General features: G+C 38.6%; 1 protein-coding gene across 20 annotated transcripts in view; it reads right to left on the reverse strand.

Moving 5' to 3' along the window:
- CASK (calcium/calmodulin dependent serine protein kinase) overlaps positions 1 to 22,042 on the reverse strand; it is a 407,307-nt gene that overhangs the window by 80,277 nt on the left and 304,988 nt on the right. For all 20 annotated transcript variants that reach the window (XM_034949880.4, XM_063601767.1, XM_034949879.4 and 17 more), the window contains one exon: positions 12,414 to 12,535. In XM_034949880.4, coding sequence (XP_034805771.1) covers positions 12,414 to 12,535 — 122 coding nt within the window. The remainder of the gene's footprint in view (positions 1 to 12,413; positions 12,536 to 22,042) is intronic.

A 22,042-nucleotide genomic window follows, 5' to 3' on the forward strand; every position in this document is an offset into this window, starting at 1 on the left:
AGAAATGTGTTTTGACTACATTTAATTCTTTCTTTTGTATCTTTTAAGTCTGACTTACTTTATACAATTTTCAAGGTAAAAGAGACCTTAGGGCTGGGTGTGGTGGTTCATGCCTATAATCCCAGCACTTGGGGAGGCCATATGAGGTAGGAAGATCACTTAAGCCCAGGAATTCAAGACCAACCTCGGCAAGATAGTGAGACTCTGTCTCTACAAAAAAATAAAAAAATTTGCTGGGTGTGGTGGTGATTGCCTGTAGTCCCAGCTACTCAAGATGGGGAGGTGGGAGGATTCCCTGAGCCCAGGATGAGTGAGCTGTGATTGTGCCACTGCACTCCAGCCTGGGTGACAGAATGAGACTCTGTTTGGGGTACCAAAAAAATAAAAATAAAAAAAAGAGGAGATCTTAGATGTCAACATGATTCAACTCCTCCATTTTAAAAAGTCAAAAGCTGAGTTCCAGTCAGGTGAACTGTCATGGTCAGGGTCATACAGCCAGAGTAGCAGGGACCTGACCCTGCCCTGCTGATATGCTGTCCTTTCTCTCATCCAGATCTCCTCAGCTTGTTACTAGAATTCAGTAATACACAATGCCTTGTGCCAGGGAGATATCTTTGGTAAATACTTGGGAAAAGAGCTGTAAAAAATTCTATTTATAGGCTGCAGGGAAAAATACACTCAATATGATTTGAAAACTATTAGCCACTCAATTACAAGCCTTGCCATGTTAAAGAATGTCAGGATTCTCACCTGAGGTGAGGAGTTCGAGACTAGCCTGGCCAACATGATGAAACCCCATCTCTACTAAAAATACAAAAATGAGCCGGGTGTGGTGGTGCATGCCTGTAGTCCCAGCTACTAAGGTAGCTGAGGCAGGAGGATCGCTTGAACCCGAGAGGTGGAGGTTAAGGTGAGCCGAGATCACACCACTGCACTCCAGCCTGGGCAACAGAGTGAGACTCCGTCTCAAGAAGAAAAAAAAAAAAAAAAAAAAAAAAAAAAGAATATCAGGATCCTAATCCTATCCTGGCAAGATAGGAAATATTTTAGGCTTTGCAGGCCATATGATCTCTGTCACAGCCACTAAACCCTGTTGTGTTGTATGAGGGCGGCTGTTAATAATCCATAAATGAATGAGCATGGCTGTGTTCCAATAAAACTTTATTTACAAAAACAGGTGGCCAGCTGGATTTGGCCTCAGGGCCACAGTTTGTGAATCCCTGCTCTAGAAGCTTAAATTCAAGTTGTATTGGAATGACAAAATGTATTTCCTTTTGCTATTTGCTTTCCTGAAATTTGAAGGTATCAGGTGTATTTGTAAAGCTGAGGTGTGAAGGGGGAGGAAGAGAGAAGGAAGAATGTTAATAAATTATCCCTAGAGGGAAAACAAGAATGAATCTGTTACTGTTTACTCTCTTTTTCTAATGAAATTACCATTACCCAAATTCAGCACTTTTTATTAAAAAAAAAAAACAAAAAACATGTACACACAACACCAGGGCAAAACAAGGAAATGTGAACAGCTGCAAGGGAAACAGGCAGTCTCATATTGTCTCACAGATAGGCCTGCTCTCTGCAAATCTCTGGCACTGAGTCAGATATGACCACACATAGCTACACCGACACGCTTCATTCATCTTTCTGTCTTAGGAAGTGTCGCCACAGTTCCATAAAGAGACCACATTCTACATTTGACATGGGTTTTCAAATGAAGCAGAATAAACTTGGTAGTGATATTAAATTCAAATCTCCTGAGATTGTACTTTCAAACATAAAGATGATAAAATCAGTTAATATGTCACCTTTTATTTACATTCAAAGCACTAAATCAAGTTTCATTTTTTATCATACTCATTATATCACATTATCTTCTGATTTCTTAGTTATCAAATAGAAACCTGTGTTTTGCTCATAGTTTATGTGCAGTATTTATCAAGATCAACATTTAAAACGGAATGCATGGTAAGAAGCTATAAAATAATTATCACTGAGTTGTATGTCCCACTAACTTTTTTTGCACAGAGAAAACCAAATCTAAGGACCAGAATGTATATTGTTTGAGACAAGTTTATAACTTTTGCAACTATACTGTAGGCATAGGCTTGTAGGGTTGCAAAGAACATTGATGTTCATTAGCAACCATCATCTTATCACTTACTTTATAGATACTGAAGAAGTTTCCTGCTGGAAAAGAATGAAAGTTTGCAAGAATCAAATATTTAGCTGCAAAATATTTAATGAATGTGTCTGTGATGATCCTAATAAAACAGATAATAACAGTGTGCACGGAATTACACTGTGTAGCAATAATGACCATTGAAATAACTTGTTCTGGAAACACTGACTATCTTATTAAGAACTTTCTTCAGTTTCTGTGAATTACGTGGGTAAATAGGAACAAAGTTCCAATGTCACATCTTTTCAGTGAACTGAGCAGATCAGCCATCAATACATAACAGGTATTTTCTCATATACATTTGAAATTGAGCAAAATATTAGGGAAAGCTGATTTAATACTGAAACACAGAGAAATGATATTCAATTACTGTACTGGAACTGATTTTCTGAAGTTGGAGATCACAGAAAACTTTGTAAGATCTAAAAATCTATTTTTCTTGCTCAAGTTTACATATAAACTTGTTGAGGCCAGGTGCAGTGGCTTGCATCTGTCATCCCAGCACCTTGGGAGGCCAAGGTGGGCAGACTGCTTGAGGCTAGGTGTTTGAGACCAGCCTGGGCCACATGTGGAAACCTCGTCTCTACAAAAAATACAAAAATTAGCCAGGTGTGGTGGCGCACTCCTGTAATCCCAGCTACTTGAAGGGCTGAGGTGGGAGGATTGCCTGAGCCTGGAAGGTCGAAGTTGCAATGCGCTATGATTGCATGACCGCACTCCAGCCGGAGTGACAGACTGAGGCCCTGACACACACACACACACACACACACACACACACACACACACACACGGTCCTTTCAAAGATCCTTGGCATCATTAAACATCATGAAGTTCAAGCTTGGAGAAGAGCAGTGTTTTTAGCAGTGGCCTAAAGATTGCATGATGGGCAACGTAAGTGTGAAAGAAACATTGCAAAATTTAAAATGGCATTTTCAAAAACTTAAGGAGCTACAATTAAACACTAGGAAGAAGTTTTTTTCTTTTTTCTTTTTTTGAGACGGGGTCTTGCTGTGTTGCCTAGGATGGAGTGCAATGGCACGATCTTGGCTTACTGCAACCTCCGCCTCCTGGGTTCAAGCAATCCTCCTGCCTTAGCCTCCTGAGTAGATGGGATTACAGGCACACACCACCACTCCCGGCTAATTTTTGTATTTTATTTTATTTTATTTTTAGTAGAGACGGGGATTCACCATGTTGGACAGGCTGGTCTTGAACTCCTGACCTCAGGTGATCCACCCACCTCGGCCTCCCAACATGTTAGGATTACAGGCGTGAGCCATGGCGCCCGGCTGGAAGAACTTCTATAACCTGTCCTTCTTACAAATCTAAACACAATTCTGTATCATTGGGATATTATAAGTTACAAAAAGAAATCAAAATCACTCAGGCCATTTTTCTTTTTTGACGTGCAAAGAATGCCTATCCTACCTGCACCAAAAATTGTTTTTCTTGAAATTTTATATTCTACAAAATTGCTAAAAATCAATTTATTTTAAATAGTTGAAAGCACTCAAATAATAGTCATACAGATGACTATCTGCATGGAGATAGCAAACTCCATTCATTTGAAGGGAATTCATTTGAAGATTTGAAGATTTCATTTCATTCATTTTGAAAATTTTACAAATCTTAAACTAAATTTGTTTCTCATCTTAAAAAGTGTGTAAATTCCTAAATCTAGTGACTGAAATCAAGGAGCAAGAGTTCCACCCTGGAATTTAGATTTTCCCTGGACTAAGGTTCAGGGCTGCTCCCAATACCATGGCCCAGTTTGTACTACATAACTCAAGTTGAAGATGGACATGTAACGGACAACTGCTTACTGTATTTAGTGGCCAAGAAGAATGTTCCTGGATGCTCTTGAGTTAGGTGTTCCGGGAAAGCTTTAGTTTAATAGCTTAGCAGTGAAATGCTAGCTTAAATCAAGTTTTAGTAAAATCATGATGGGGAATATATCCTTACTTGAAGGTGCAAGAAGGAGTGCAGCTGGCCTAGTAATACGCTGCTCTAAATCCATTATTAAAGTTTTCTTCTGTCAGCAAAAAAGGCAATTAAAAAATCAGTACATCTGGGCCAGTACAAGATTTCCTGAAAAAGCTACAAAAATCCTTTGGATCCTGACAGCAAAAGAACCTCTAAGGAGGCCCTTGTTTTGTTTAGGTTTTATTTGCCTGTATACAGGGCTGCTTTTGTTCTAATCCTATTAGAACATCGCACTTACAGGGATTTATTTATGAATTCAAGAAATTAAGACTTGCTTGACCTCCTAGTTCAATCCAAGAAGACTGTGCCTTTGGTGGCCTAACAACATAGGCCAGTGTGGCAGATTTCTGGTCAGTTGGCAGCTATTTCTGAGAAACTCAAACACTGGCCTCAGATGACCTAGCTTGAGTGTTCTCTATGCCTTTTTCAAGTGGGCAAATAACTCTAAAATTAAGCCCTGTAAAACACAAATCATAATGCCTATTCTTGAGCAAAAGAAAGCATGAGGAAAAAAACCAGTTACATGATATAATATAGGCAGATTTTATTTTGTTTTAATAAAATCTTCTGAAATACGGTACTTTTTAGTATCAGATACAAGAGCTTGCCCAACTATGAGAAATTTTCACTATGATATTAATTTCCTTTCTATTTTTTTAAAGTGTTAAAATCACATTTCCTAGCTTGGCTCTTCTTAAGCAACTACAAGAGTTAAATGATATTTACATTAAATGAACATACAATTATTAATGTGCTGCTTTAAAAGGTAACATTTATGTTACATTAGGTGTGTCAGATAATATTTTATTTAATTATTTTTGGCTTTTGCTAGCATTTTTATTTTGCATAGGTAAACACCAAGCATTTGTACTTGGTGTAGCTGTAGCAAAAATGAATTTCTGTCATGAAAAATTTAAAGAGAATAACACAAAGGCAGTCTGGCAGAAGAGTTTTATGAGATCATGTTTGAAGGGCCACAAAGAGAAGAAAACAGCTATGTTCTTGGATTATGAATGCTGCAAGCCACTCCATCGAACATTCTTTAACTGAGCATATCACATTCCTTTCTAGGGGGAAACCCCTCCTTTCCTTGAGCATAGCATAAAGAAGAATCAGTGCTTGTTGAACTTTGAAGGCTTTCTGCAAATTCCTTTGCCTTTTGGTAAAGTTGATCATGGTGTCATAAAAAGAGAATGGCACTCAGTGGGTAACACTGATACTGGTGACAAGCTGATTCATTATTCTTGGTATTCTAGAGTAAATTCTAAACCCTGCTTTAAGAAGTAATTTATCTGAACAAATAAGGGAATTGGAGGGACTCCCGTAGTCATTAATACTTTCAGTGGAAATCACACATTCCTTCACGAAGATGTATAGCATAAGATCTAACTTGCATCCTAGAAAGAGTAATTGTGTGGAGATGGAACGACGCAGAATTCCCTATGATTAGACAGCCTTATTCTGAGAATTTGGTTTTTCCTAGTACATAATTATCAACCACAAAACATCAATATTGGATGAGTAGACAAACAAAATGTAGTATACACACACGATGGAATATTATTCAGCCTTAAAAAGGAAGAAAATTCTAACACATGCTACAACATGGATGAACCTTGAAGATATCATGCTAAATGAAATAAGCCAGACACAAAAGGGCAAATACTGGATAATTTCACTTATATACGTGGTACCTAGAGTAGTCAAATTCATAGGGACAGAAAGTAGAAGGGTGGTTGCCAGGGGCTAAGGAGAGGGGTGAATGGGTGTCAGTATTTAATGGGTACAGACATTTAGTTGGGAAAGATGAAAGAGTTCTGGAGATGGATAGTGATGATGGTTGTATAACAATGTGAATATACTTAATGTCATTGAACTGTACACTTAAACATGGTGCAAGTGGCAAATTTTATGTTATATATATCTTGCCACAACAAAAAAGACCAAAAAATTGATGTTAAAAAAGTGTCAAAAAGCTGTGAATTTTTGGAAATGGCAAATATGTACTTGAATGTAGAAGGAATGAACTAAAATAAGTTGCTCTAAGGTGTCTTCCATATTGAAAATCTATAAAGTTATGTAATTCATAACATTTTCAAACAAAAAACACAATTTGGACTTCTTCCATAAGGCACAACTACACACTGGTTAATAAAACAGTTCTTGGGAGAAAAAACCATATTTAGTATTTTTGAATCAGTGGTAAATTCTTAGCCACAAAGCTAAATTTTAATTTAGTGTAATGGCCCTGTGAAATCTAGTGGGATGATAGTAAATTTATATAGTTGTACAACCACCATCTCAGTCCAGCTTAAGAACATTTCCGTAATCCCCCCAAATTCCCTTGTGTCACATCTAAGAACTCTTTGCCTAACCCAAGGTAATGAAGATTTATTCCTATATTCTTTTAAAAGTTTTATAGTTTTAAGCTCTTAAAGTGAATCTATGATCCATTTTGAGGCAATTTTCTTTTGTGTATGGTATGAGACAGGGTCTAAGTTCATTTCTTGCATATGGATCTCCAACTGCTCCAGAACCATTTGAAAAAAAAAAAGACTATCCCCTTTTCCATGTAATTGCATTGGCAATCTTGTTGAAAATAAATTGACCATAAAGGTGAGGGTTTATTTCTGGACTCTTTTTTGTTTCAGTGATCTGTATATCTATCCTTATGCCAACACCATACTATTTTGATTATTATAGCCTTATAGTAAGTTTTGAAATCAGTTATCCAATTTTTTTCTTTTTCAAAATTGTTTTGGCATTTTTATATAAATTTTAGGATCACCTTGTTGACTTCTACAAAGAAATCCTACTGGGATGTTGATAGGGACTGCACTGAATCTATAGATCAATGTGGAGAAAAGCGCCATCTTAACAATATTAAGTCCTCCAATCCAACAGTATATCTTTGCTCATTTATTTAGATCTTTCTTTCGCAGCATTTTTTAGTTTTCAGTATACAAATCCTACATTTTTTTTGTTCAATTTATTCCTATTTTATTCTTTTTATAATATTGTGAATATTTCTTTAATTTTATTTTTGGGTTATTTTTTGCTCACATATAGAAATTTAGATAATGTGTGTATATTAATCTGGTATCTTGTGACCTTGCTAAGCTTGCCTATAATGCTATTAGATTTTTTGTGGATTCCTTAGTATTTTCTACATGCAAGATAACAACTCTGGGAAAGGATGATATTACTTCTTCCTTTCCAATCTTCATGCCTTGAATTTCTTTTTCTTGTCTTAGCTGCACTGGCCAGAGTCTCTGGGGCAATGGTGAATAGAAGTGGGGAGTGGACAATCCTCATCTTGTTCCTGGTTCTATCAGTTTTCTATTGCTGCTTAACAAAGAACCATATGCTTAGTGGCTTTTTTTTTTTTTTGCTAAGTTTATTGACATTTATTTACATTAAGAAAGAAGGAAAAATACTTTGAGAATATTCACGACATATGGTATTTCTAGCTTTCAGGTATTTTGTTTCATGCCGTACTTTTACACTGACAATACTACTTCAATACATGGAGGGAAACAGATATGGGAGGTTTTGCCCCTCCAGTTAGAAAACAGTGGAGAGACACTCAAATTCAAAGGGAACAGCAATGCGCTTCAGTCTACAGCCCCAGGAGGCAAGAAGCACAAAGACCACCACCACTGGGCAGGGGCCCACTGTGCAGCTGGTTTCATAATTGCCAAAGCTGACTCTTAAGACTGGATGGGGCCCTGAGAAATTACTAGTAGCTCATCCTCTGAAGGTCCTCAGATAGGCTTTATTATTCTAGACATTTAAATGCAAATTGGCTGGACTACAAATTCTTGGGAAACTTAGCTTTGGCATTTCCTGATTGGCAATCTCTTTAAATATCCAAACCTAACATTGTATTTAACTTACTTCTCAGACCCCAAATTGCTCAAAAACATTATCTCCAGATTATTGTAGAAGTTCCATCTTTTTCCTTTAGGAAACTTCTGAGTTCTAAAAATAAGCTCTTCTAAATATGGCTACTAATTTAATGTCATCTCAAAAAAGCGAAATAGTAAATCAAGAATTGTAGTTTTCCATGGCTAACTCCAGGCCAGATGGAAAAATGCTAACTCTCCCTAAACGGTAAAAAATTATAATAAAGATGTTGGCCATACAAAATATGAAAGATTCCAAGTATCAGTTAATTGCTAATGCAATATTTAAAAGTTACTAAGTCTATTATAAAAGTCTACTTATAAATTAATATTATAAAGACTCCTAAATTAATTGCTACTGCAATTTTAAAAATTCATCAATAAATTGCTATATTAATCTAATCACCCATTATATTTTCAGAAACCACAATTTTAAGACTTCTTACAAAAATAATCTTAATTAGGTGGGGGCATTTACTATGGAAACAGCAGTGCGTAACAAATGCTAACAGCTGTTCAGAGGTATGACAGACAGCCAGTTAATGTTTAAAACTTAGTTGTCAAAGTTTGGCAGAGAGATGTGTCATTTAACAATGTTTTGTAACACTGGTGATTTACAAACTAAACATTTATTATTTTAATAGGAAAATTTATATTAGAAACTGAGAAGACTGAAAACTACTACCAAATAATACTTGTAAAATGTTTTTAATCCAAAAAACATGGCTTTTCAGTCCATCAAAAACTCACCCACCCACTGACCTTCCAATGTATCACATACAAATTCCAATCCATAACTGATTCAAAATATCATTACAAGACATAAATAACACTTTAACACCAATTCCCAATAAAGCATAATTAATGGATGACAGGGTAACATTTCATTATTTTATATTAGATTTGTGTAATTTGCACTCACATGTGAAGAATTAATTCAGGGTTAAATCAGTTTTCCATGCTGTACTGGGGTGAATATTGTCCCTCACTCAAAATTTATGTTTACCCAGAACCTCAGAATGTGACCTTATTTGGAAATAAGTGTCTTTATAGATGTAATTAATTAAGATGATGTCATACTGGATTAGGGTGTCCAATGACTGGTGTCCTTCTAAGAAGGCCATGTAAATACACAGACACACACGCACAGAGAATGACATGTGATGACGGAAAAAGAGACTGGAATGATGCATCTACAAGTCAAGGAATGACAAGGATTGCAGGCAACCACCAGAAACTGGAAAAGACAAGGAAGGATTCTTCCCTGGATCCTTTGGAGGGAGCATGCCCCTGCCAATGCCTTGATTTAGGACTTTCCAGCCTCCAGAACTATGAGACAATCAATTTCTGTTGTTTTAAGCCACACAACTTGTGGTACTTTGTTATGGCTGTCCTAGCAAACTAATGTCAAATTGTACTTTACTAATTGATCTATACATTTCATACAAAGATCATCTTAGCACCAGTGCTTTTAATTTTTAAATACAGGCATACTGCAACAAGCTGGACCAAGCAGTTCCTCATGCCTCTGTATTTCTTCCCACAAAATGAGAAGCTGCGTATGTGTGCCAGGCTGGAACTACTTGGATAGCAAATATTTAGAGTTTTCTGTATCAGTTTCTAACTACAGATTAAACTAAATGTGTTTTACTCAAATTCAAAGGCTTTCAGAGAGCATTTCCCTTTCAGTAGAATCACAGTACTTCTCCATTTTAATGTAAATGTTTCAGTTTGGCAGTTTTGTTTCCTGTAAACAAATTCTAATAATGCTTCTTCAAATTTTGAGCTTGTTATTATTTTAAGAACATGACTAGAAAAAATAAAGTCATAGATAATCTTTAGTTTTTCTTAGGAACTTAATCCTGTTTCTTTTTGTCAGCCTTAAAATTATGGCTTCATACCTAGCTATTTAGAATGTTATTGAGTTAACAGAAATAACATAAAAATGGTAAAGATATTTCCTAAAATGGCTCAGTGGGATTAATTAGCCTTAATTAATTCATGGTCCATAAAACTATGCCCCCTGGGTGTCCCTACTTGGAATCCTTAAAAAGGAATTCATGCTGGGGCAATGACTCATGCCTGTAATCTCAGCACTTTGGGAGGCCGAGGCAGGAGAACTGCTTGAGCCCAGGAGTTTGAGACCAGCCTGGTAGCCTGGGCAAACATGGTGGGACCTGTCTCTTCAAAAAAAAAAAAAAGGGCTGAGTGTGGTGGTGCACCTGTGGTCCAGGTACTTGGGTGGTTGAGGTAGGAGGGTGCTTGAGCTCAGAAGGTCAAGGCTACAGTGAGCCAGCCTGGGAGAGCCCTGTCTTAAACAAAAAACAAACAACAAACAAAAAAAGGCAGAAGAATTCGTTTTGATTCTGCAAAACAAAACAATTCCAAATCAACCATGGTATGTGGAACATAGGAAGAAAGAAAAATGAAAGGCCCAATTTTTTTTGACAGAGTCTTGCTCTGTCTCCCAGGCTACCGTGCAGTGGTGTGATCTTAGCTCACTGCTGCGTCCACCTCCTGTGTTCAAGCGATCCTCCTGCCTCAGCCTCCCAAGTAGCTGGGACTACAGGCGTGCGCCACCATGCCTAGCTAATTTTTGTATTTTTAGTAAAGACAGGGTTTTACCATGTTGGCCAGGCTGGTCTCAAACACCTGACCTCAAGTGATCCTCCCGCCTCGGCCTCCCAAAGTGCTGAGATTATAGGAGTGAGCCACTGCACCCAGACTGAAAATCCAACATTTTAACAGCTGCTCCTCAAGAGTTCGTCATAGCCATTTTTCTTCCTTAATGTATACCACAAACATTTAAATATTAAAATTTTTTAAACGATTAGATTTCTCTATATGGCAGTCACTTGAATTCTTCATTGATTATATTATTAAAATGTAGCCTGTTAGCTGTGAAATGAGCTTAATAAGCCTTATTTATGGGATGTAGGGTATGAGGGCACATTCTAATGATGGTTTATTTCATTCATGATGATTAAGCTTTCATTCATTCATTCATTCATTCATTTTTGAGACGGAGTCTCGCTCTGTTGACCAGGCTAGAGTGCAGTGGCATGATCTCGGCTCACTGCAATCTCCACCTCCTGGGTTCAAGTGATTCTCCTGCCTCAGCCTCCTAAGTACCTGGGATTATGGGTGCCCACCACATTTTTGTATTTTTAGTAGAGATGGGTTTCACCATGTTGGTCAGGCTGGTCTCGAACTCCTGACCTCAGGTAATCCGCCCGCCTTGGCCCCCCAAAGTGCTGGGATTACAGGCGTGAGTCACCGTACCTGGCCTAAACTTTCATTTAGAAATAGCTCAGTTTGGAGATTCAGAACCACATGCATGCAAATATTGTCCAGGGCTCGGCCTCACAGTCATTAATTTGACTGGAGTTCATGTATGGCACCTGTTTACAAAATTCAGAAGATACTGCACCTTTTTTTTTTTTTAGAGATAGAGTCTCACTTTGTTGCCCAGGTTGGAGTGCAGTAGTGTGATCACGGCTCACTGCACCCTTGAATTCCTGGGCTCAGGTGATCCTTCAGCCTCAGCCTCTGGAGTAGCTGGGACCACAGGCATACACCACCATGCCCAGCTGCTTTTTAAATTTTTTGTAGAGATGGGGTCTTGCTTTGTTGCCCAGGCTGGTCTTGAGCTCCTGGGTTCAAGTGATTCTCCTGCCTCAGCCTCCCGAGTAGCCAGGATTACAGGCATGCACCACCACAACTGGCTAATTTTGTATTTTTAGTAGAGATGGGGTTTCCCCATGTTGGTCAGGCTGGTCTCGAACTCCTGACCTCAGGTGATCCACCCGCCTTGGCCTCCCAAAGTACTGGGATTACAGGCATGAGCCACGGTGCCCGGCCATATACTGTATTTCAATCATGAATTTTTGATGGATGATTTCCCACATTTCTCATAGACTTAAGGCAACTGAAAAGGATTGTTATGATAGACATCTGAGAATTTATGTAAAGTAAAAAGGTATGCTAAATATTCAATTTCTTTTTTTTTTTTTTGAGACAGAGTCTTGCTTTGTCACCCAGGCTGGAGTGCAGTGGTGTGATCTTGGCTCAGTGCAGCCTCCGCCTCCTGGGTTCAAGTGATTCTTGTGCCTCCGCCTCCTCAGCTCAGTCCTAACTGGGACTACAGGCATGCGCCACCACGCCTGGCTAATTTTTGTATTTTTAGTAGAGACCAGGTTTCACCATGTTGGCCAGGATGGTCTCGGTCTCCTGACCTCCTGATACACCCGCCTCTGCCTCCCAAAGTGCTTGGACTACAGGCATGAGCCACCGTGCCCGGCCAATATTCAATTCACCAAAAAACAAGAATAATAAAAAGACAGACTTACATCTAGTAGTGTGTGAAGATGCTGATCCTGGAAAACACTGTGTAGAAAATCTAGGTCCTTTTCACTGCAGTCTGTAAGCGCATGAATCTCTTCCAGGCTGTCCAGCACCTGTGAGACTGCTCCTAAGGGGGACAAACAGAAAAGAAACAGCCAGTATAGAAAGTCAATGTCAAACTAACTTTTTAAACCTAAATCTTACACTTAAGAACAATGAATTCATATCAGAACTTCAAAGGCTAGTGTCTTTACTGAAGGATAGACTTAAATGAGTTTCATATCATTTAAGGACACAGTATTTTCAGAGAGTTCATGTTCTTATTAATGTATTTGTGTGCTCTTCATTTTTCAGAGGAAACTGCAGCTTATCTTCTTTGAATTAATGAAATTTATCAAGTATAACCTAAGCACTAGAAGATCTGGACACGGCAAGTTTTATGTCAGGAAGAGAGTATGGGTTTCAGGACTCCAAGATGTTCTGAAATATTATAGAAACAAGGTTGGCCTTTTACCCACGTGCATTCCATCAAGAACTGAAGGTAAAGCCAGCTGTAGATACAGGGAACAGACCTTCAACTGGGAACTCCTGCTGCTTAAAATAGGCTTCTTAGTTTTTAAGACTCGAACTTTAGTTAACAAAAATCCCAGTCCACTCCTTTTTTTTCCTTTACATACAGACTCAAGAGACCCAAAGTCATTCTCATTCTGTTTTACTCTTACCCTTCTTACTCAGAAGATAAAGACAAAGTATAGGTACGCTGACTGACGCTTCCAAATACCGTATTAAATTTCAAGGCAAATCATTTTTGTAGGGCAAAGCAAATGGAAGTGCCATCACTTTAAGTTTCTTCTCATAACCAGGAAACCAGGTAGATGTCAGTAGGGAAAGATACACAATGAGGAGTAACAAAACCATTTACACAGCCTTAAAAAAAAGATCAGCCTCTTTTACATTGCAGGCGATATGCAGAATACACATATATACTCCACAAAAAAAGAGCTCCAAGGAGCTAAGCTTCAGAACATTAGTACACAGTAGAGAAACTCTAAGAATAAGTGTCTCATTGCACATTTAAGTCTTTGGATCAGTGGTTCTCAACCAGGGGCAATTTTGTTACCCAGGTGGACATTTCCCAATGTTTAGAGATATTTTTGGTTGTTACAACTACAGCGGGAGGGCAGCTATTGCTATCTAGTGGGTAGAGGTCAGGGATGCTGCTGAACATCCTACAATACCCAGGACAGCCCCCACAACAAAGAATTATCTGGCCCAAAATGTCAGTAGTGCTGTGGTTGAGAAATTATATTTTTGATAAAGATAAAAATCTTTATGCTCCAGAACTCTGTTTCTAATTCTTCCTGACTTAGACCTTATCCATTCTCATGCAATTATTGGTGAGAATATATATCAGTACCACTTTTCCAGAAAGCAATCTGGTAACATATATCAAAAAGCCTTAAAAATGTTCATGCACTTCGATTTAGTAATTCCATTTACAAAAACCCACCTTAAGGAAAAAAATGGAAGATTTATATATAATGATATTATCATACAAAATGGAAAATAAATCTAATAGAGGATGATTACATAGGTTATAGAATATCCATATAATGGAATATGTAGCCAAATGAAAATTGTTTTTGAAGAATTTCAAAGACACAGAGAAATCTTCATGATATAGAATTCAAGAAAGCAGAATGCAAAACTAAATAAACTGTATATTCCCAGTTACGATAAAAAACCAAACAAAACATATATGCAAACTCAGGAAAAACAAAAAACAGAATGAAACACAGCAAAAGTGTTACAGTTGTTATCTTTACTGTCCTATTTCTATTTCATTCTGTTCTTATCCATACTTTCCAAGTTTTTCTACAATAGCAAAACAAAACAAAATGCTATATAAGCTACTGATTTTTGTAGCTCTATTTAATTATGTTAAAGATTTGGGTCTTAAGCCACATACTGTGTGGCTGTCCACGTGGAAATTACTGTAGCTATTTTTTAAAATTTGACTTTTTATTTTGAGATAATTGTAGATTCACATGCAGTTGTAAAAGAAAATAACACAAAGGTCTCATGTACCCTTTACCCACTTTCCTCCAATAGTAACATCTTGCAAAACTGTAGTACAATATCACAACCTGGATATTGACATTGATACAGTCGAGCTATAAAACATTCCATTATCACAAAGATCCCTCACACTGCCTTTTTATAGCCATGCTCATTCCCCTCCTACCCTATCCCCTCCTAACCTGTGGCAACTACTAATCTGTTCTCCATTTCTACAATTTTGTCATTTTGATAATAAATGAGGCTCCTATTCTGGGCATACTGCCTATGGGGTAGCCCTGGTCTGCAAGGAGGAGTCCCTCTAAAAATTAAAAAATAAAATAAAATAAAATAAAAAGAATAAATGAAATCATACAGTATGTAACCTTTTGGGACTGCATTTTTTCACTTAGCATAATTATCTGGGGCTTCATCCAGGTTGTTGTGTGGATGTACCAGTTTGTTTGACCATTCGTCTGTTGAAGGAACTATGGATAATTTTTTTTTTTTTTTTGAGACAGAGTCTCGTTCTGTTGCCCAGGCTGGAGTGTAGTGGCATGATCTTGGCTCAGTGTAACCTCTGCCTCCCGGGTTCAAGCGATTCTCCTGCCTCAGCATCCTGAGTAGCGGGGATTACAGGTGCGTGCCAACACACCCAGCTAATTTTGTATTTTTAGTAGAGATGGGGTTTCATCATGTTGGTCAGGTTGGTCTCAAACTCCTAACCTCGTGATCTGCCCGCCTTGGCCTCCCAAAGTGCTGGGATTACAGGCGTGAGCCACTGCGCCTGGCCTGGATAATTTTTTTTTTTGAGGCAGGGTCTTGCTCTGTTGCCCAGGTTGGAGTGCAGTGGCATAATCTCGGCTCACTGCAACCTCGACCTCCTGTGCTCAAGTGATCCTCCCACCTCAGCCCCCAGAGTAGCTGGGACCACTACACCCATCTAAGTTTTGTATTTTTTATAGAGATGGGGTTTTGCCATGTTGCCCAGGCTGGTCTTGGACTCCTGAGCTAAAGCGATCCTTCTGCCTTGAGCTCCCAAAGTGCTGGGATTACAGGTGTGAGCCACCATGCCCGGCTGGATAATATTAAATTTTGAATTACGCCTGCCAGGCTATTGGTATCCTTTCACTGAAAACATTAAGTGGATATTAAGTGGGATAAAAGAGATAAATGGCAGAAATCAGTCCTCATCTCCTCTGTTATTCCTAAAGAGGTATTAACCCAATCCACTTCCTTCTACCTGATCTTCTCAGGATTTACTTTGTTCAGAGTGCCCCCCCCCATCAAAAAATCTGGAAATTAGTTAAAAGCCAATTTTCTCTTCATCCTTTACTGAAAGCCTTGGAAAGCAAGAGATGATGTGAAGAAATTAGTCCCAAATGTCCCACTGACCCCCTGACCCCAGCATGTCATCAACAACAGAATTAAATGATGCTAGGTTTATCAAGTTACTAAAGCCAGTTCTAAACTTCTGGACTTATGAAACCACAATAACAAAAATACTAATCAAGTGCCGTTTTTGTATATTAAAAAATTCAGCTGATACCACAGAAACCTAATTATCATCTTCACTCAGTTATCTTAGTGAAATCTTACTGAGTTTTTTTTTTTCTTTTTTTTTGAGACAGAGTCTCACTCTGTCACCCAGACTGGAGTACAACGGCATGATCTCAGCTCACTGCAACCTCTGCCTCCTGGGTTCAAGCGATTCTCGTGCCTCAGCCACCCAAGCAGCTGGGACTACAGGTTACCACGCCCAGCTAATTTTTGTATTTTTAGTAGAGACGGGGTTTCACCATGTCGGCCAGGCTGGTCTCGAACTCCTGGGCTCAAGTGATCCGCCTGCCTCAGCCTCCCAAAGTGCCCGGACTACAGGCCTGAGCCACCGTGCTCGGCCTTTTACCAGCATTGCTCATGCTGATATACAGTTTATGTAGCAGTTTATTAATAATATAAGATTAAAGCAAAAACAACCTTTTATCAAGTGAATACTAAGATGGTCAGTCTCAAGACCAGGAAGCAATTTTGGCTGTACCAGACCAGAGATGTATCATTTGTTGGATTGTGAACTTCCCAAGTGCTCCATGCCATTCCTGTACCACCAGCGCACTCCATGAGTTACTTATGTGTGTGCTTGTTCACTCTTTTTTCCCCTTAGCTGTAAGGTCCTTAAGGCAGCTCTTTATTTTATTCATTTTATAATATCTACAAAGTATGCACTGAATTAAGTACTTAAGGAAACACTAACAGCAGCTCCCAATTCTTGAGTGTTTATTATGTTCCAGGAACATCCTCAGGACAACACAGTAAGGCAGATATATTATCCCACCTTCTAGATAGGGAACTGAGCTTCAGAAGGTTCATGGAAGGGCATAACTAGTAAATGGTGGAGCCAGGACTCAATCCTGGGTTTGTTTGGCTTCAAAGTCTATGTTTTGCCTAACTTACTACACTAATAGGCTATGCTAGGAAACAAACATACAGGAAACCTTCAACAAGAAGTTGTGTGGTTTATGCATGAATATGGAGGTTGGAAAAGAACTTGAACAATGCCCTACTGGGTCAGACAATAACCAAAATCTTTTTTTTTTTTCCTGAGACAGAGTTTCACTCAGTTGCCCAGGCTGGCGTACAGTGGCATGATTTCAGCTCACTGCAACCTCCGCCTCCTGGGTTCAAGCAATTCTCCTGCTTCAGCCTTCCAAGTAGCTGGGATTACAGGCGCACACCACCACACCCAGCTAATTTTTTGTGTTTTTAGTAGAGACGGGGTTTCACCATGTTGGCCAGGCTGGTCTTGAACTCCTGACCTCGAGTGATCCGCCCGCCTAGGCCTCCCAAAGTGTTGGGATTACTGGCGTGAGCCACAGTGCCTGGCCCCAAAATCTTTATTGAATATTCCTGCTTTTTGCTAGGTACTAGGCAAGGGCTTCAGAGAAATCAGAGATATGATCACTGGCCCTGAGGAAGGGGCTCTCAGACTGGTGTGTGAAGTAGGCATATTATACCCTGAAGTAAACGGTATAGAAGAGGTAAAAACAAACTGACACACAGGCTGCCTAGGGAGGAGTTGGGGAGCCGCAGAGAGGTGGATGAGCAGGAATTCACCACCCCCACACAGGATCAAAGCTGTGTTGACAGGACCAGCAGATACTTTGCTGGAAAGCACAAAGGCATCTGTTAGCAGGCATTTAAAGTAGACAAGAGCCACAATTCCAACAGGTCTATTAAACCTCCTTGGATCTGTCACCTCTTCTGAACTGATTTATAGTCTTATCTTGTACCCAAATATGATTAACTTGATGGGTTCTCAATCATGAAAAGAAGCACTTCCCTAGTTGTACTCAAGTTGTCTATTTCAAGCTCTGAAAAGTGCCCCTATTTTTAAGTTTCTGTAATTAGGTAGAAAAATGAGAGTTTTTATTCCATTTCTCCTTCATCTTTTCAAATGGAATAAATACATATTTTTGGCTTAACCTCAAAATCTGTCTTCACCCTTGATTATTTTAACACCTTCCATTAACACCTGTTCTAGTTCCGTTATTTCTTTCTTTGGGTATGACAAACAGAACCACAGAACACATTCTTGGTTGGATAGATGTGTGTATAATTGATATCTGTAGTTCAGTACCAACCATCTAAAAATCCCATGGTGTTTCAATTCATTATAAGATATAAATAGACACAAAGACACTTCTCGGGCTTCTCCATTGCTATTTGTTTTAGATTTTAAACCCCGAGGCAGTAGTGATTATTAATATAACACATGCAGCACATGCTAATTAAGATGTTACTAGTTTTCATTTTGAAGATCAATACTGTCACATATAAAATAACTATTTTTCTCAAAGACTAAAAAGGCTGTTTTTCCTATAAAACCTCTGAATAAACTTGTAACTATCTTGAAAACAAAATCAATCAATAAAAAGTATACAAGTTCACCTCAGAGGGCAGTTGATTTAACGGCAGGACTGTAGGTATCCTATTTACCTCTGTATTCTGGGGTGTACTTTGCAGAGTCCTTTGTACCAAGACACTTCATAAAATGGCCTGATTAAAATGATTTTTTTCTGAGTAAATTCTGAAGAATTGAAAACAAAGTATGAGAAAGACTTAACCACAGAAAACAATTTCTTGTATAGTACTGTTTCCTTAAAGCCACATTTGAAATTATTTTAATACTTATATTTGTATTAACAGCTTATAATTTCCAGAGTGCTTTTATACTTACTACCTTATGTGATTCCACAATAACCCTGTCTCTGCAGGCAAGTGTTTTTTTTGTTTTGAGACAGGATCTTGCTCTGTTGCCTAGGCTGGAGTGTAGTGGCGTGATCCTGGCTCACTGCAGCCTCGACCTTCTGGGCTTGAGCAATCCTTCCACCTCAGCCTTCCAAACAGTTGGGACTACAGGCACGCTACCATGCCTGGCTAATTTTTTAAAAAGTCTTTTGTAGAGTTGGGGGTCTCTCTCTGTTGCCCAGGCTATTCTCAAATTCCTGGGCTCAAGCAATCCTCCCACCTCAGCCTCCCAAAGTGCTGGGATTATAGGCATTGAGCCACCGTGCTTGGTCAGCAAGTGTTTTTATATTTGAAAAACCAGAGGCTCAGTAGGGTTAAATAACCTTTCCAAGGGCCACAGGCAATAAGCAGAAGATCAAATCCTAGAACCCAGGTCTCACTCCTAATTCAGTGTTCCTTCCATAAGAGACTGTCCCCCACCCACAAAATCATGTTTTATCCTCAGCAATGCATCAGAATGATTTGCATTTGGTAATGAGGTGATGTCCAATTTCTTTTTTTTTTTTTGAGATGGAGTCTCGCTCTGTCGCCCAGGCTGGAGGGCGGTGGTGTGATCTCGGCTCACTGCAAGCTCCGCCTCCTGGGTTCATGCCATTCTCCTGCCTCAGCCTCCCGAGTAGCTGGGACTACGGGCACCCGTCACCACACCTGGCTAATTTTTTTTTTTGTATTTTTAGTAGAGAGGGGGTTTCACCGTGTTAGCCAGGATGGTCTCAAACTCCTGACCTCGTGATCCACCCGCCTCGGCCTTCCAAAGTGCTGGGATTACAGGCGTGATGTCTAATTTCTGTTCTCTCTTTAATCTCAATTTGATTTACCATATAAGGTTTTTTCCTAGCCCTTGGTCCAAACTTCCACATTCATGAACTTATTAGATACTATAATGCCCTGCCTTCAGAATAGTATTTTGTTTTCATAATTCATTTGGCAATAAAGTTTGTATCTAAAAATCAGGTTTATAATCATACTTTTTTTTTTTTTAAATAGAGATGGGATCTCACTATGTTGTGCAGGCTGATCTCAATCTCCTGGCCTCAAGCAATCCTCCCACCCCAGCCTCTCAAAGTGCTGGCAAGGCACGAGCCACCATGACTGGCCTGCACATTTTAACTTTGAGTACTTCTACTTTTTCAAATAATCTCACCAGTACAAACAAGTTTTTCAAAAGTTTTCTGCTACTATTATGAAATAATAGTCAAAAAAAGCATAAATATGTCAACTGTTTAAAAAATGTTTCTATTTCTTTAAAGAGAAATATGCTTTTAAGGTCAATAAAAGCTTTGAGTCTAGAATAATCTCATTACGAGAGTGGAAGTCTCATAAAAAGGTTGACGAAGTAAAAATAACCCAAAAGGAGGACAGAAAAATAAACAGTCAAATGTTTAGACTAAAAATTTCTCAGTGTTAAAGTAGGCTGAGTATGTCTTAAAAGTTTTTCCCCTTACATTTTACTACGAAAAGCTTCAAACATACAGAAAGTTTGAAAGAATCGTGCCCACCACCTAGATCTTACATATGTTGACAGTTTGCTGTATTTGCTTTATCACATGTCTACCCATCTATCCATCAGTTCACGTATTTTTCATTCATTTCAAATTAAATGGCAGTGGCCAGCATTAGTACACTTCACCCTTAAAGACTTCAGCAAAGATTGCAATGCTTATTTTTCTCTCTGAGGTAAAATTTACATAGAATGAAATACACAAATCTTAAGTGTACCATTCAATGAGTTTTGATATACCCAAGTTTTCACTGTAATTGTTTCAAAAAAGATTTGTGTATTTCTTTTTTTTTAAAAAATAGTACAAACTTTATTCATAAATAAAACTTCGTAAAGATAAGAGCAGGGACATTTCCTGTTTTTAAAAGGGAATAGTGGAAGGCAGTATGCCATCTTATTTAAAATCACAAGTTAGGTTTTTCAGATGGATGACAGTTGAGATCATTAAATCCCATTCCTGCTTCTCAGATTTTCACAAAATAACACATTAAATTCTCAATGTGTGTGTATTTCTTAATTTACAATGTATAGCTATGAAACTCAGCATCACTGAGCAAATCTAGAATCTGAATCTAGCCTAGCTTCTTCTAAGAGTAATCAATACCTTTTCTATTATATTAGTGATCAATTAATACATTGTATTACTACACACACACACATTATCACCTACTCAATCAAAGCCCCTCCTTGCAAGCACAATACTTTTAAAAAAAATCTGCTTACTAAGGTATACTGTTTTAAGTTAAAATTCGCCATTTAAGTGTACACTGTCATCACTTCAAAAAAGTTCTCTCTTGTCCCTTTGCAGCCAATCTCTTCCCTCTATCACCACACCCTGTTCAATACTTTTTATTCCCACTGCACAAAGCAAATTCTTTGTTATCAATCAAGTTATAAGCAATAATGAATCCTGTAATGGAAACTCTATTTTGGACATAAGCATCTGTGCCATATCCAACTCAAGTTATGAGAACTTACATATGGTGATACATGCTTTAGATTCTCCATATGTAGATTATGGTACAGATACCTTGAAATTTATTAAAGGAAGTAAACTCTGCATATGTATTCTGTCAGCGTATATAGATGTTATAATCTCTAATGCCATTATGATTATTAAAATAGTCTATGCTTCCATATAGAAACATCTTCGAGCACAGATTTTTCAAAGTACTTTAATAACATTCTGCTATTAAGTACCCACTCGTGTAAAGCTTTACAACTAAGGAAAATCACTACTGATACATCCAAGATGCCCATTCTCAAATAACATGACAGGTTGGCTGATAAAAAAAAAAAAAAAAAAAGAGGAGCGCTAAATCTAGATGGGAAGAATCTTACATTTTAATAGTTATTAATTTGTACGTGGTGGGCAGCCTCTAAGATGGGCCCCAGTAACCTGGTCTCCTGGTATTTCCACCCTTGTGTAATCAGTCCCCTCCCCTGGAGTGCAGGCTGGATTTACTGACTCATTTCTAATGAACAGAATAGTGCAGAAGTGATAAGACGTCGCTATGAGATTAGGCTGTAAAGACTGTGTCTTCAGTCTTGGGCACTGTCTCTCACTTTTGCCCCCCTCTTTTATCTTTCGTGCTGGGAAGTGAGCTGCCATGCTGTGAACAGCCAGCCCTGTGAAGAGGACCACAGCCAGTAAGGAACTGAAGCCTCGCAACAACCATGTGACTGAGCTTGGAAGAGGATTCCTCCTGCAGTTGTGCCTTCCGGTGAGATAGCAGCACTGGACCACAATCTCATGAGAGATCTTGAGCC

This window comes from Pan paniscus, chromosome X, assembly GCF_029289425.2.
Source record: "Pan paniscus chromosome X, NHGRI_mPanPan1-v2.0_pri, whole genome shotgun sequence".
NCBI lineage: Eukaryota > Metazoa > Chordata > Mammalia > Primates > Hominidae > Pan > Pan paniscus.